Source organism: Elaeis guineensis, chromosome 1 (genome assembly GCF_000442705.2).
Source record: "Elaeis guineensis isolate ETL-2024a chromosome 1, EG11, whole genome shotgun sequence".
Classification (NCBI taxonomy): Eukaryota; Viridiplantae; Streptophyta; class Magnoliopsida; order Arecales; family Arecaceae; genus Elaeis; species Elaeis guineensis.
In genome coordinates, this window is record NC_025993.2 from 156,390,748 (window position 1) to 156,405,957 (window position 15,210).

The window sequence follows — 15,210 nt, forward strand, 5'->3', positions numbered from 1 at the left end:
AATGTTGTATCAAGTAGAAGTATACTGAAATTATTTATTAAAATATTATATTAAGAACAAGAAATAGAGAATGTCAGACATACATATGTTATATTAAGTTGGATTGTGATGAAAGTTTTATTACAATGCAACCAATCGAAGTTATTAAAATAGATATATTTATAAAATATTTTTACTAACCATTGTTCAATGCTTGCAGCATATCGTATACATGGATCCAGGGCTTGCAGATGATTCTGTATTACATGACCAGACTGATCGTCAGTCATCGGTAGTATAGGATGGTGAGGTACGTATTTATATCATTAATTTTTTCTTTAAAAAGTTCATTATATTCAATTAATTTTTGTATTGGTATTTTTCACTTATTATTACAAGGAGTCACGATTTCTCACCTGTCTTTAGAGGGAGCTAGCATTGCATAGGTCGATGCGACTGAATGGATGCATTGTGCCATATCTATGCCAGGTCAGATTCTATGGATTAAGTCATATTGGATCTGTACAGCTTGACTGGCATTTGATCACAGCATTCGTAGAGTGGTGGCGGTTAGAGACTCATACATTTCATCTACCTCAGAGGGAGTGCATCATCATATTGCAGGATGTCGCTATCCAGCTTGGATTGCCCATTGATGGACTGCTAGTGATAGGCAGTACACAACAAGCTTGGCATCAGATTTGTCTGAATCTATTAGGCATTATCCCATCTCCAGGTAGACTCAAGAGTCATGGCTTAGTACGATATGGTTGGAAGAGCAATTTACTGCGTTATCCCCTGATGCCGATGACTTTGCGATATAGTATTGTGCTATGGCATACATTCTACAACTCATGGGTGGATGTCTGTTTTATGAGAAATCTAAAAATATGGTGCATATTATGTTTTTGAGACTGTGGGACACTATTGTTGGGGCACTGCTAGCCTTGCATGGTTATATAGAGAGATGTATAGCGGAAGCCAAAAAGATGCACATGAAATAGCCAGACCCTTGACATTGTTGTAGTTGTGGGCATGGGGTAGGTTTCCCTTTATAGCACCACACATATTAGGTCGGCCTATTGCAGATCCTATTATGGATCTACCTGATAGTGGTGCATTGCCAGCTGGTCCGTTGGGTATGAGGTAAGCAATAAGATTGAACAATCTTTATAGGTATGTATAAATTTTGTCCATTAGACATTTGTTATTATATGTACAGATTGAGAGATTTTTTTCGATCAGAGATATATCAACCTATGTTCTCATTGCATATCGATACCATCTCGATCGATAAATTATGGATTAGGTAAGCATTACATCTGTATCTCATTTTTATTAGCATTTTTTTCCATAAGTTTATGTCAATTACTTATACTTTATCTTTTTCATACACAGATGATACATATACTTCCGATACCATTGCCGAGCTACCTGATTACTGCTTTGACGGACAAGATATATGGTGTAGCCGAGTGCCGCTCATTTGTTTCTATATTATAGAGTGATATTTTTCTAATAGAGTGTTGCGGCAATTTGGGATCCAGCAGTCTATTCCAGACGATTGTAATACGGATGCTAGACTACATAGGATCGACCTCAGAAGACATGTCGATTAGGATTGGGATATTTACTCATTAGCATTTTCTCCATTTATGGGAGAGCCGTTGAGACTATGTTATAGATGGGCCTTCAATTGATGATACCATGGACTTCAATGATATGTACATGCAGTGGTATCAGTGCATCACTTGGCGATTCATTGGTCGCAGTGATGCTACGTTTGATTATCTGATACGTTTATTAACTTAATTTTGATACAATTCATGGATCTTTATTATTTTTATTTATATCAAACACCAGTTGATTATTTGCTTTGTCAGAGTGACAGTTTGGCGAGGACACATCATCTTACTCATCCAGAGTCGATATCCACATCCCCGCATGCGATTCAGGATATTTGTACATTCATGCTGGATGCCGTTGACCAGCATAGTCGCATCTCCAACCGTGTCCATCCTCCTGATCTTTGGATAGGTTAGGAGACTCATTCAGCTTTTAGACATTCAGCATTAGATGGACCATGTCCTCCAGTCCAACACAGATGAGATAGTCAATGACATATTATCTCTCCAATCCTGATGGCAGAGTTTTCTTTATATACTCCGTATATATCATCGGCCGCATATATGCATGAGGATGTGAGTCAGTTCCCCTATGTTTCAGAGGCAGCTGTGCGTTTTGATTATACAACAGAAATGATCGACGAGAGACCTTCATATCATGTTGACTATATAGGTGAAGGAGTTGTACATAGCTATCATTATATAGAGAAGAATGTGGGACCAAGTGAACCAGAACCAATGCATCGTCGAAAACAACCTATATGGATGAGAGACGGCCTCTATGTGGGACATGACTTATATGTATTACTGTCACATATATATATTACTATTTTTTATGTTACTGTCACATTCCAGATTGTACCGAACTTATTTGTATTGATCTGATTTAAGATATTTGTAAGCATTTTCAAGTGAGTAATGGATCACATGGATTTGTGCATTTGTATTCCAACGTTGTATTGTATGTCTAAACCTAATTTACTAACCCTGACTTCTAAGCCTGAAGTATGTTAATCCTAAAATCTAAACAATTGTAAAGTACAAAACCTCAATTCTTACCGTAAATCATAAATTCTAAGTTCAAATTTGAAACAATAAATCCAAGTCCTTAAATAAAAAATACTGAACCTTCTTACCAAAAAAAAGATCAAAACCCCCAAACATTCGTATCAAAAGAAAGAAAGAAAGCAAAAAAAAAAAGACCTGCGGTCCGGTCGATCGAGCCCTATGATCCGATTGATCGATGTAGCATGACACGCCACCCCTAAAAGATCGATCGATCGAAAAGAATGATTGGGATCGATCAGTCCGCTCGGTCCACAGCGGTCGATCGAATCACAGGGGCTGATCAATCAGATCAAGACCTACCGATAAATCGGTGTGTCTTGGTCAAGATCGATCGACGTGCTCGATCTTCTAAGGTCGATCAAACAGCAGGCACTAGTCGACCAGTTTGCAGGAGCCGATTTAATTTTTATTTTAATTAATTATATATATCTTTTATACATAACCCTAAATATTAAATTTGTAAATCCAAAACTCTTAAACCCAAAAGCCTGAAACCATAAATCGGGAACTTGAATCCTAAAACTGTAAAAACATAAAACCCTAAAACCACATAAACCAAATTCCAAATATAATCGATACATAAGTGATGATTCCAAATACAAACGATACATAAGTCATAATTCCAAGTACCATCGACACATAAGTCATCACTCATAACAAATGATATATAAATCATATTTCTAAATACAAAAAAATAGATCAAACATCATCAACTGAAGCATCATGTACTACAATCGGAAGCCAGGGCCTAAGCATCCGCTGGAGGATCCTGTGGTGGCAGAAGAAACTGACAATAAATGTACTATACAAACTATTGAAAATGTGTAAATTCCACATCCATATGTCTCATCAAAGATATCTTGGGTGCATCTATTTGAGCAGATAATGCTCGTAGATCGGATGATTGCTGATCAAACTGTGTAGATTAGCCAGCTTGAGCGACAAGGATAGGCTGTGTAGTTTGAGCAGGGTGCGTAGGCTAGTCTCTGTTAGCAGCCTCACTTTCTTCTGCACTTTCTTCTTCATCCATAGCACTTACACGCTTTTATACCCCATCAGAAAAAATATATCCCATTCATCTCAAAGATGAGTAGTTATAGATATCAGTGGGTTTAAACTTCATAATTTCATCATCATTACTGATAGGAACATCAAATACCTCGACGATAGCAGTTATGATAGCTCTATTGGGTAAACAAGATTTTGCACTTTGAAAGCACTCATTCATATAATACATCATCATATATAGCAAATTAATCCTACCATCCGAAAGTATTATTTGTAAGAGATAAATATCTAGGAATGATACATTATCTCTATGACCCTCTTTAGGTAGGAAATTAAATATAAAAATATGATGAATGAGATGATTCAACACAGGCAATGCATGTGCACTAGGTCTGGTGGTACCAACTAAACTATTGTCCTCATAAATATTTATGGCATAGGGAAGATATTTTAAAACTTGATGATTCCAATAAGTGAACTAAAATACTCATCACCATCTGATGGAATGCCGAATATTTGAGCAAGCATACTAGAGTCAAACTCAATAATCTTTCTTTTGATATAAGATGAAATACAACAATTTGGTTTGTCAAAACTAAAATTACGATAAAAACACTTCATTAGAGTATGATAGATTGGCTTGTTAAGAGTAATCATTGATGACTAACCCATTCTTTCAAATAAAAATCTAATTTGAAAATTATCAAATTGATCTAGGTCTACTATCCTCCCTCCCACAACTTTTTTACCATAATAATTAGATCTAAACTTTTCTCCACATTCATTATTAAAAAATAAATCTTCTTCGTACCTATGTGTCGGCTGTACCTACGTGTTGGCTATTTTTCTTTTTTCTATGAGCTTTTTTTGCTTTCGATATGCTATCTTTTTTTGAAGCCATTGGGTCGATTTGCTAATGGGGATCGATAAGAGGAGAATAGATGTCGTTCGGAGCGGGAAGAGACCACGGTAAGAGAGAAAAAAGTCGATCAGGAGGGGCGACAGCAAGAGAAAGGAGAAAGAGGTCGGTCATAGAAGATGGAGGCCAATCGGGAAGGAGTAGACGCTGGTGGCAAGAGGAGAAGGAGATCGGTTGCGGGATGAGGAGGAGCTTGTCAGGTAGGGAGGAGGCTAATCGTGGAGGAGAAGACTGAAGGAAGAAGTGGCCGTGGGGTGAATTGAAACCAGTTTGATGGTGGATAAAGGGAAGAAACTGCATGTTCAAGATGCGGTTTCAATTTGAATTGAAACCGCATGTTCAAGATGCGGTGTTAATTCAAATTGAAACCGCATCTTGAACATACAATTTTAATTTGACATAGGCCGAGCCATTTATAAGTTGTGAGGTGGTAGAAAACATATAAAATCGCATGTTGAAGATGCGGTTTCAATTTTGAAATTGCATCTTCAATATGCGGTTTTTATTTTCAAATTTTTATATTATTTTAAAGGTCGGAGGTTATGTGGAGGAGAAACGCATGTTGGATATGCGATTTCAGAATAGTTTCTCTACCTGGCCATTCAGCTAATCAAAATGTCGTGGTTTGAGAAATAAGTTGGGTTTGAAAGTATATTTATAATTAAGATTTAAAAAAATAATAAAAAAAATTTATAGGAAGGCAACCAGTCAGTCTATATGGAAGTACAGTGCACAGAGGTTGAGATTTCAAGCCCAGGAAAAAAACCGGCCCACCGAAAGCCCAGACGAAGTCCGCTGAGGCACGCCTCTGCGCTAACATTGGAAGCTTCTGGAGCCGCACCAAGAAGCACCATACGGCGCCCATCACACTTGTCCGACCGTCCATGTTGTGCTTTAATTTTCTCTTCAAATCCTCTGAAACCCTAAATACCTTACACGCCGTCCATCGCCATAGCAGCTCGAAACCCTTGGCTTCGTTCAATCTCCTCCACTGCTGGTCCGTTTACCTGTTTCTTTCTTCATCCCAGGGTTCTTTATGGATTGTGAGATGGGTATTCTCCGGGGCCGTCGAGGATGACAAATCCTAAGGCTTGTTTCTCAAAACATTCGCAGTGGCCGCCTGAGGGCTTTCGCCTCGCCGGGCTTGAGAGCATTTGCTGCACGATTTTTCCTTGGATGTCTGAGATCGCCCCCCCAAAGTTGGAATACTTTTCTCATGATTCCGTGTCCATTTTAGATTTTTTCTATTTCTTAGTTCCCTCGTTACCACAGATTGCGTTTAGTTTTGTATTTTTTTAATTGTTTGCTGATGATGATATATCCAAAGGCTTGTTTCTCAAAACATTCGCAGTGGCCGCCTGAGAGCTTTCGCCTCGCCGGGGCTCGAGAGCTTGTGCTGCTTAGTTTTTTCTTCCTTGGATGTCTGAGGCTAATCTTCTTTCATCTTATAGGTTTTATTTTCTTTCATCTGCTAATCTTCTTTCATCTTGGTAGGATTTATTTTCTTTCATCTTGGTAGGATTGGTATAGATCGTGCTACTTGTATGGTGCTGCGGCTTATGTATGCGTTGAGGTTTATGATTCTGTTTTTTATTTTTTATTTTTTGATACACCAACATTTTTGCTCTGTATGATTATTTTTTTTTTCGTGATGAGTTATCTTCTATCTTCTATCTAATATATCATAAACATATACAGGCCAAGGGTATGATTGGTATTGCACAAGTCCTCATATAAGTTTTGAAAGAAAAATAATGCCTTCTAATTCAAAAGTTTCAAATATCACATGAAAAGTGCTTTGGAATGTTATAATGGAATGTTACTCGAAAGGGAGTTTGGAGGGTGGTGCAAAGGGTGTACAAAACAGTCGGCCGTACTAGGAAGTGGACCCAAGGTGATCTTCTTGGTTTGGTTTATATTTTTCTAAAAAATATCTAGTTCCATATCAACTTGAATTGAAAAAAATTGGTTTGTTTTGATTTGAATTTCAAAATATTGATTCAAATCAAACCAATCCGATCTCTCTCTCTTTCTCTATATATATATATTGCTATTGATCTTTGAGCTAAGATTAAGATCAGATCATGTGTGTACGTTGCAGCTGATCTTCGAGCTAAGATTAAGGTTGGTCTGATTGAAATGGGCTAAAATTTGCCTAGGGAAGACTTTAAAGGATAGAAATTCAATTTGTAAAAAAAAAAAAAATGCCCCTTATCGGAAATATCTTCAAGGAAGATTTTTTGATGTTTCAATCAGTCGTCGATTGGTGATCGGTGAAAGAAAGTGGGGAGAATAAGAGAGAGGGGCTTGATAGCCTTGAGACTTACTTAAAGTCTTTTGTTTCCTTTTATTTATTTATAGGGAGAGAGGTCATGGGCGACAAGCAATGGCAGAACCATATGAATCCTATATTGATGGTTGGTGGTCGCATCTTGTGCATTGCATGTGGTAAAATTGAGATGTCATTTAGCTATAGTGATGAGTTGTCATTGGAGGATTCAAGTGACATATGTTTTGCCATAATCAAACGGGTATAATTGCTTTCTATAATTATGGTATGGTGAAATTGCTCATTCACCTAATGTTGGATAGAGGTGATCATGTTGATAATCTTTCAAGGCCAACCTCTTGGCTCTTATAAGATCAAAAGGAATGCCGGACGTCATATATATTTTAATATGTAAAATAAGATTTTTATGCTTAGACTTAGCTTAGTCATTTATGTGATCCATTGGACGTCCATTTTATAAAGTAAAGTTATGTTTGGACTTAGCTCAGCTGATTCAATCTAAATAATTGAACATTAATTTGATTGACTTAATAGGCCAAGTTGAATTTTTTGGATTGATTTCAAGCCTTTTTTCTAGATTACTGGTTCATATTCAACTTCAATTTTTTTTAAAAAAATTATTAAAATTAGTTTATTTTCATATACATACACACACATAGAGGCTGATTTGGATAAGGTCGGTCAAAATTGGATAATTGAAGTTTTATATTGATGATTCAAATTGTTGGATGTGATTTACTACCTTAAGATTGTTTGCATATAAAAAATCATATGATTTGAAGTTCTTTAGCTTATGCATCAAGTGATCAAAAAATATATTTAATTAAATTTTATTCAGACTATTCAATTTTTTGACTATTAAGATGCATAAGTTAAGAGTCTTTAAATCATATTATTTTTTATATGCAAGTAGTTTTGAGAAGTAGATTACATTCAATGATTTCGATAATTGATGTAGGATTTCTATTATAGAGTCTTGATTTAATTAGATTTAAATCTAAATTCGATCCATCTAACTCTAATTTGAGTATATATATATATATATATATATATATATATATATATATATATATATATATATATATATATATATATATATATATATATATATATATATATATATATATAATTAATTTGATCGGATTTATGTACTTCTGTAGTGATGCCACTGTTGGAATCTCAATAATTTATCTATACAATGTTCTCGGGTCAATTGACATCATGCCCGATCGATTTCTCAGCACCTTATAAGTAGGATGTTTTTTTACTGGACTGTGAAAATGGAGTATTGGTGAAGGGGTATAGCATCAACTATAAGTTGCATGTCCAATTTGGAGCTTCCGTTAGCGACAAAATAATCTCCACGTCTGATATCCGATTGATGCGGTATCACCTTTGGGATCAAGGTTTTGTTGATATTGGAGTTGTCAAGAATTATTATAATGCGACCGTATCCGTGGAAAACCTCTTGGCCTTGGAAGTTTCTTAATGTGCAGTAATGAGTCGCTATGATCTTCAGTCATCGTGACTGTACACATGCTCATCAGCTCATGTTTAGCAGAGTTTGCTTTTTAAAGGTGAGATGGCCTGCTCCATCTACTTTGAATACAATCAATCATATCAGGAACTAAACAATACCAAAAAAGAAGAGATGTAGAAGCTTAATTTGTCAATAATGTTCGATCAGAATGATCTGCAACATAAAACGTCATCTAGTCCATTATAAATATATGAAGCATTGAATGATACAAATATTCTGGAAAGAAGCCATACATCTTTAAGCAATGGATCTCTCTCTATAATTTAACTCTCTCTTGAGATCCCTTCCGCTACGATCGCCGAGTCATCTTTTAAAATAATATTGGTTGCCCCCAAAATCAACCATACATGCATGAGGCCTTTCCATACTCCTCTCAATGATACCTCTAGAATTGTGATGTCAAATAACCATGTGCCATCTGTAGCCAATAAATTAGGAAATTTTCAAGAGCATTGTTCTTCTTTTCTCATAAAATATATATATATATATATATATATATATATATATATATATATATATATATATATATATATATATATATATATATATATATTTGCTGATGCATAATTTATTGTCATATTGGCATCATCAAACAAAGTCACTTTTGGTCATACAGCTATCAATGACCATTATAATAGTGATTGCTTTATTTATTCACGAAAGACATGCGCAACTATGGTGCGTATATATGGCATCTCTTGGAGCGTATTACTCCAGAGGTTAGCCGTGCGTAGATACTCTTAACCAAAGTTTATCTGACGTGATCCATCCACTAAAAACTATTACACTTCTTTTACGCTTCGTTCTTTTTTTTTTGATAAATTATTACACCTGTCGGATTCTCCCGTGCCGTATTCTCCACGGAGAGTCGGAGAGCTCCAGGGCCGGCCGGCAAAAAGGACCTTTCATCTCTAAATTTCCCTATCAACTTTATTTGCAAGCAAGCCCATGTCCTGTTTTATAAAGGTATGGCGAGCGCTCGAGCGGCTCGCAACAAACCAAAGAAAGCAAAGCTCGTGCCATGGCCAGGCGGGGCCTCACTCTCGACCTCATCAACGAGATACTCCTCAGGCTCCCGGCCAGTTCCCTCGCCAGATTCCGATGCGTATCCAAACCATGGTCCTCTTTGATCTCTAATCCTCTCTTCCTCCGAGACCATCACGATCGATCCCGACACAAAGCTCTCCTTCTCGTCGCCGAGACCCACCGTGCTAACCCCAACACCCTTCGCCTCTCCACGCTAAGCAGTGAAGGAGGTATTTCCAAGTATTCCTCCATAACCGTGCCGGAGTACGTCAAAATGGAGCACTCCTCCGGTGACGTTATCTGCTTGACGAGAAACAGCAGCGTATTCTTGTGCAATCCCGCCACCGGAGAGCTGGTGGCCCTGCCGGCTCCCATAGGGTCGAACGGCTACCATCGCTTCGGTTTCGGATATGTGGCTTCCCTTGGGCAATTCAAAGTGGCGAGGTTTGGTTACATGTTGAGCTACGAGGTCTTCACTGTCGGCACCGACCGCAGCTGGAGGGAGATTGGACGTCCGCCCTGTCGTGTCGACGAAAGCAGAGGCATACCTTTTCTCAACGGCGCTCTCCATCTCCTGCCCTCTTCGATGAAGACGAGACAGCTCCGTGTTTCTCCCCCTTTCGATGAGAACGGGACAGATCAGTATGAAGATGAATGCAGACGAGATGAACTCTTCGTCGGCAACGGGATTGCAGCATTTGATCTGGAGCTGGAGACGTGGAGCATGGTCCCGCTGCCGAGTTTTGACTGCGATGAGAAGAGAGAGCTACGCCTAGATCGGGCGATGCTCCAGATCAGCGAGCTCAAAGGCTTGCTATGCCTGGGAGTAGGCTTTCCTCATATGTTGCACCTGAGGTTATTGATGGACTATGACAGCGGACGGTGGGTGAAAGAATACAGCATCAGCTTCTTTTCGTTGCGGCACGCTTGCCACCGGCCGCAAGTCACTCCGGTAGCGATTATGGATGATGGAAGAATACTGCTGGATAGTTCTGAGCTTGGATTGCTGTTTTACGATCGTCGAGACGAACGTCTTACGGAGATTGAAGGTAGCAGAGGGTGGAGGGCGAGGGTGTACGTGGAAAATATCTTCTTGTCCTTGAGAGAACCTTTTACTATATGATTCTAACGTGCTATTTATCGACCTTACCTTCTTCTTCCCTGCAATTAGGATATGGACCACTATGACTACTTTCTGAGGTAGAAGTATACATCTCCCTTTTTCTGTAGATCCATGGAATGTGAAGTTTGCCTTTGATTACATCCTTCTTATGACTGAAAATTTCATGAGGAATTCTCTTAGTTTTGCTCTCTTTTGATATGCAATTTGAACGCAAAAGAATAAGAAGAAGAAGAAGAAGAAAAGAAAAGAAAGAAATGTAGTTTATCACGGGCAACCAGAATAGGAAATTAAACATGTAATAGAAAAAGTCATGGACAAGTACATCCCACACCTTGCACTTATTGAGAAGGAAGAAGGCCGGTCCCTGTGATCTATATTATTGTACGCTATTCCATATATACCTAACCACCTGAGAGAAGGTAATAATGAGAGAACAAGAGGATGGCGGATTTCAAGGACTGATGAACTTGTTGACAACTGAAAACGGGATGATAGGCATAAAACACAAAGCAGAGCATCTGATATTGCTCTCCAGAACAAGCTGCTAATCAAAGCAGGTCACTCATATCCAATAGCCAGTGACTTTATCAATTCAACCATTTCACACGCCCCACCTATTTTGACCACTGAATATAAATATTTTAGTCATAAACTTGGCATTAATGGTGAATGAATGATCAGAATGTCTTCAACAAGTGATGCCATGGCAAGTTAGGGCCAATGGATCTAGTACTAGGGAATCGCTAAATGTTTAAATAATCAGCATCAATGTAACAAGGGCCAAAAATTCCAAAAATGCCATTTGCTTGCATGTGATTCTTGCAAGGGTCCTGCTAGTGCAGAGATTGGGATGAGGCTAAATCCATGGTTGCTTTGCTGAAAATGATGAAATGGATGTAGGAAACATGACTAATTTAAACATAACATAAATGAGCCAACAGATTCAGATATCAAAAAGATACAACTAGATTATAAACAAATTGGTTATAAAGCATATTTAGAGAATTTTCAGCAATGAAACTTCTAATTATCGATACTTCCTGGAAGGAACTTTCTTGAAGGTCGGACAGCAGTTGAGCTGGTGGGACCAAAACGAGTTGCAGCTGCTGGGATGATCCGCGAAGGAGATATAACCTCTGGAAATGACACATTATACGAGTCTGTCCCTAAACGGCTCTGCACCCACCCTTTTCCCCCAGAGAAGCCATCCGACATGATCCAACAGTTCTTAAAGCCTAGACTCGTGAGTGCCCTTGCGACAATCTTTGCATTATCAGAATACCTGTATATTCCAATTGGACGCTGAAAGTTAATAATGAGAAAAACCTGACTCAAGGATAAACTGAAAGTTCGCAAGATATAATAAAGTTGTGTGCCAAAGGAACCCACGAGTCCATTATTATGACGTTGGAGCCTTTATTAAGTCTCTTGAGGTATGAAATCTTCAATGCAACTATCTCTGCTTCTGCTTTCTTTACATTCCTCACAAGACCTTTTATCTTGCTCGGGAGTTCTTCTAAACTACAAGAAAACAGAGCTGTCTGCTGTAGTTTTTTGCTAATTACGTTATGGTAGACAGCCATAGCAAGAATAAAAAATCTTACGGCACTGAGATCATCTTGTTCTTAGCACTGGAGGGCAGACGAGGAACTCCTGCTTTATTCTTGTCCTTCTCCGATCTTATATCAATCATTAGATAATTTTGCGAGGAAAGCAGGTCAAGAGTCTGAGCAGGGCTGAGATTGCCTAGCAAATAACTAAAGTTAATAAACTGAAGTTGCATCAATATGAAATAAGCTACCATCAATTCTAAACAATAGTATATGCTTCTCCAACAACATATGAAATCTGAAATATGAAAATCTCAAAACCTTGCAAGTTATTTATAAATTAGTAATCCAGGCAACCAATTGAATTCAAAAAGGTATTTATGTGTGACTGTGGTGTTATCTAAGCCAAACATAGCGACTTGAAATCCACCAAATAAACTCAAACAATTTAATTTATTTAAATTGATAAAATCAAGCCCCCAAAATGGCCAAACAGATTTAAACAAAATGAACAACAGAAGCATCAAATGTGATTATTATTAAGGAGGCACTTGAACATTAAATTTCTCATACAGATATTACCTTTAGCATATATCATATTATTTACTTTTGTTTCAACTTGCACAATCACAAACATCTATACGAACACAAACTTTGTATACAATTTGAAAAGGTATATGAGTTCATCAAGTTATGCAATAAAAATTAAACAGATTACTGAGACTTCATGCACTGCCCAGGTTTCTACAGCATATCAGTGATGCAGCCACTTTTGCCCAGGCTTTCTGTCCAAGTGATCAAACATGCAATCAGGGTTCTTAGTGTATATATATATATGAATATTTTGCAAATGCCTAGAAATCAAACAAATGCAGAAGCTTGCAGAAATCTATAGACATACAAACCCAGGTTTTTACAGATACTCTGGATTAAGTGTTCAAAAATTTGTATATCAAAATCTTATGGATATACTGTTTAAGTTTTTTTCCCTATATTAATTCAGTTTAAATTAGCACCAAAGTGTGGCTTAATTATAAAGAGAAACTAATTGGTTGCGTTAAATTATGCAAAGGAAAATGGACTTCTGCATAACTAAGAGCTACTTTTTCCAGGTCATGTCAATGTCAATATATGTGCTGTAAAATTTTTCAGATGTAGATTGAAAATCAAAGCTATGCCATTGAAATAATTTAGTGTGGAAGGCTTCAATTTGATGCTTTGATTGGAACACATCTTCTATGACTTTCAGAAAATTAGCATATGCCATTTCTCGTAATCAGTTTAATAAGATATACTAGTGTTCTCACTATCTGAGTTGGTATGATCTCTTGTGTTGATACAAGAGACCTGGGATCAATCCTGCCCTCACTCCATTCCATCCATCCTAGTATTGGTACCACATTCACTTTCTTTTTCCTCTCTTTTCCATATACCCAATTTGAGTCAACAAGATACAACATGATTCAATTGCAATAACCATCTGGATAAGGGCTCAAACCCTTATAAGCATTCTGAGGTTAACTGGTAAGGTTTTTGTTGTCATAGCGCTGCTTTAAGTTGGACAGACATTTTAAAACTTCTCTGAGTCAGCATAACTCGCCATGCAAAAACAAATTTAGACTGTCTGTGAACCACTTGACTTACCTTTATAACCACGAAAGTTGAAAGAAATGGCCGACCAAATTGGTGGAAGAAGAAGGTATGCAAGGAATAATGCTCCAGCTGAGACAACAATCACTGAAGGATCTGAAGATGTAATTGTTTCCACTGTTGCTGAAGCAAGGGGTTTTGCCCCTTCTATAACTTTTGCTGTCTGCTGTGCTGCATCTGCAACTGTCTATTGAGATAAAACACAGTCATTCTTAGGGCACCAATTCTTCTATTTACAACTATGGCACTGAAAGAAACACGGCTCTTCAAAATTACGCAAATTAAAATATTCAAGACTATGAAGTACTTAGCATCATAATCTCATAGTCTGAAAAGTTCAGAATTGCCCTATTTTTTCTTGAATTATTCAGAATGTATTAATATAAAAAATTTTAGCAAAAAAAAAATATTGGTTATAGAAAACTTATTTTGGACAGTATGAAAGAGCGGCCCAAAAAAAGAAGAAGAAGAAGAAGAAGAAAGAGTGTAAAGAAAAAACCTTAGCCGCAGATAAGACAGGGCTGGGATCGACTCCGGCAGTCTGGAGAGCCTCTTTGGCCTGCTTGGAAGCGTCGGAAACCACCGGCGAAGCAACCTTCAGCGCTTCCTGGCCAGCACTTCGTAGGACAGGAAGCGCCGCATCTACTCCGGGCTTCAGAGCATCAACCAAGACCTTAATTACGTTCTGGGAGAAGTCCAAAACCCTGGATCCCACATCCTCTACTTGATCAATCGCGTTTTCTACCTTCACCAAGAATGAATGAAAAAAGTCACAAAAATCTTCAGAAAATCTGCAATGAATTGAAAAAATGAGTTTTTGTTGGGAAAAGAGGAGAGAGGAGTGGTACTTTTTCGAGGGAATTGATGATGCCATCTTTAGAGAAGGCGAAGGCCTTGGCTTCGCAGTGGGAGCTCGGGGTGGAGAAGAGGGCGAGAAGGGAGAGCGCCGTCGGTGTCGGGGAGAGCAGTGGAGGCGAAGGACCGGGCTGGGACTTGGACGCGGGTTTGCGTGGTGGAGGTGGTCTGGTCACCACCGCCGCTCGGAAGGCCATCGCCATCTCTTCTCGCCCCCTACGTCGCTGGTCACTCGTGAACCATCTTAACGGCAGAGTTTTTATGGCTCGAATGATTTTTTCGTTTATTACATATTTTGTGTGATGGACATCGAAGTAGGACCAGATGGAAGAATATTTTATCCGAATTAGGAAATGCCTAAGACACCGTTGCGATCAAAGCCTGTTGATTTCGCACCCGAGCTGAGATCCGTGATTGGCACAAAGGAAGTGTTCATCCTCGCAAAGGTAACTATAAGCCAAGAACAGCCTTAACGCCCCTAACCCTCCAATGCCCAAACTTATTGATGGTGAGATTTGAGTATAAGCTTCAGTTTTAACAACAAAGTACAGATGGTATGAGAAATGATTAAGGTAGA

At 38.2% G+C, this 15,210-nt stretch overlaps 2 protein-coding genes and 2 non-coding genes across 4 annotated transcripts; 3 read left to right on the forward strand and 1 right to left on the reverse strand.

The window, feature by feature from the left end:
• Positions 1-5,665: 5,665 nt before the first annotated feature.
• Positions 5,666-5,787, forward strand: LOC140855104 (small nucleolar RNA SNORD14). The gene has a single exon (XR_012138135.1). It is a non-coding gene; the product is annotated as a small nucleolar RNA SNORD14 (small nucleolar RNA).
• Positions 5,788-5,903: 116 nt separating this feature from the next.
• Positions 5,904-6,030, forward strand: LOC114913935 (small nucleolar RNA SNORD14). Its single transcript, XR_003800063.1, has one exon. It is a non-coding gene; the product is annotated as a small nucleolar RNA SNORD14 (small nucleolar RNA).
• Positions 6,031-9,435: 3,405 nt separating this feature from the next.
• Positions 9,436-10,716, forward strand: LOC105039207 (F-box protein At3g07870-like). Its single transcript, XM_010915283.4, has one exon. It carries the CDS (start codon positions 9,451-9,453, stop codon positions 10,576-10,578), a length of 1,128 nt encoding a protein of 375 aa, XP_010913585.1. The 5' UTR covers positions 9,436-9,450; the 3' UTR covers positions 10,579-10,716.
• Positions 10,717-11,475: 759 nt separating this feature from the next.
• On the reverse strand, positions 11,476-14,877 carry LOC105039208 (calcium sensing receptor, chloroplastic). The gene is made up of 6 exons (XM_010915284.3): positions 14,627-14,877; positions 14,278-14,523; positions 13,773-13,965; positions 12,183-12,324; positions 11,968-12,099; positions 11,476-11,860 (listed from the first exon to the last, which is right to left on the reverse strand). Exons 1-6 carry the CDS (start codon positions 14,834-14,836, stop codon positions 11,602-11,604), a joined length of 1,182 nt encoding a protein of 393 aa, XP_010913586.1. The 5' UTR covers positions 14,837-14,877; the 3' UTR covers positions 11,476-11,601.
• Positions 14,878-15,210: the final 333 nt, after the last annotated feature.

Bases quoted from the DNA above. Each gene is read 5' to 3' on its own strand.
- LOC105039207 (XM_010915283.4), top strand. From the start codon at position 9,451: ATGGCCAGGCGGGGCCTCACTCTCGACCTCATCAACGAGATACTCCTC.
- LOC105039208 (XM_010915284.3), bottom strand. From the start codon at position 14,836: ATGGCGATGGCCTTCCGAGCGGCGGTGGTGACCAGACCACCTCCACCA. The intron at 13,966-14,277 runs GTTTTTTCTTTA...TTATCTCAATAG, and splicing joins CTGTCTTATCTGCGGCTAAG to ACAGTTGCAGATGCAGCACA. The intron at 12,100-12,182 runs GTAAGATTTTTT...GTTTTCTTGTAG, and splicing joins AACAAGATGATCTCAGTGCC to TTTAGAAGAACTCCCGAGCA.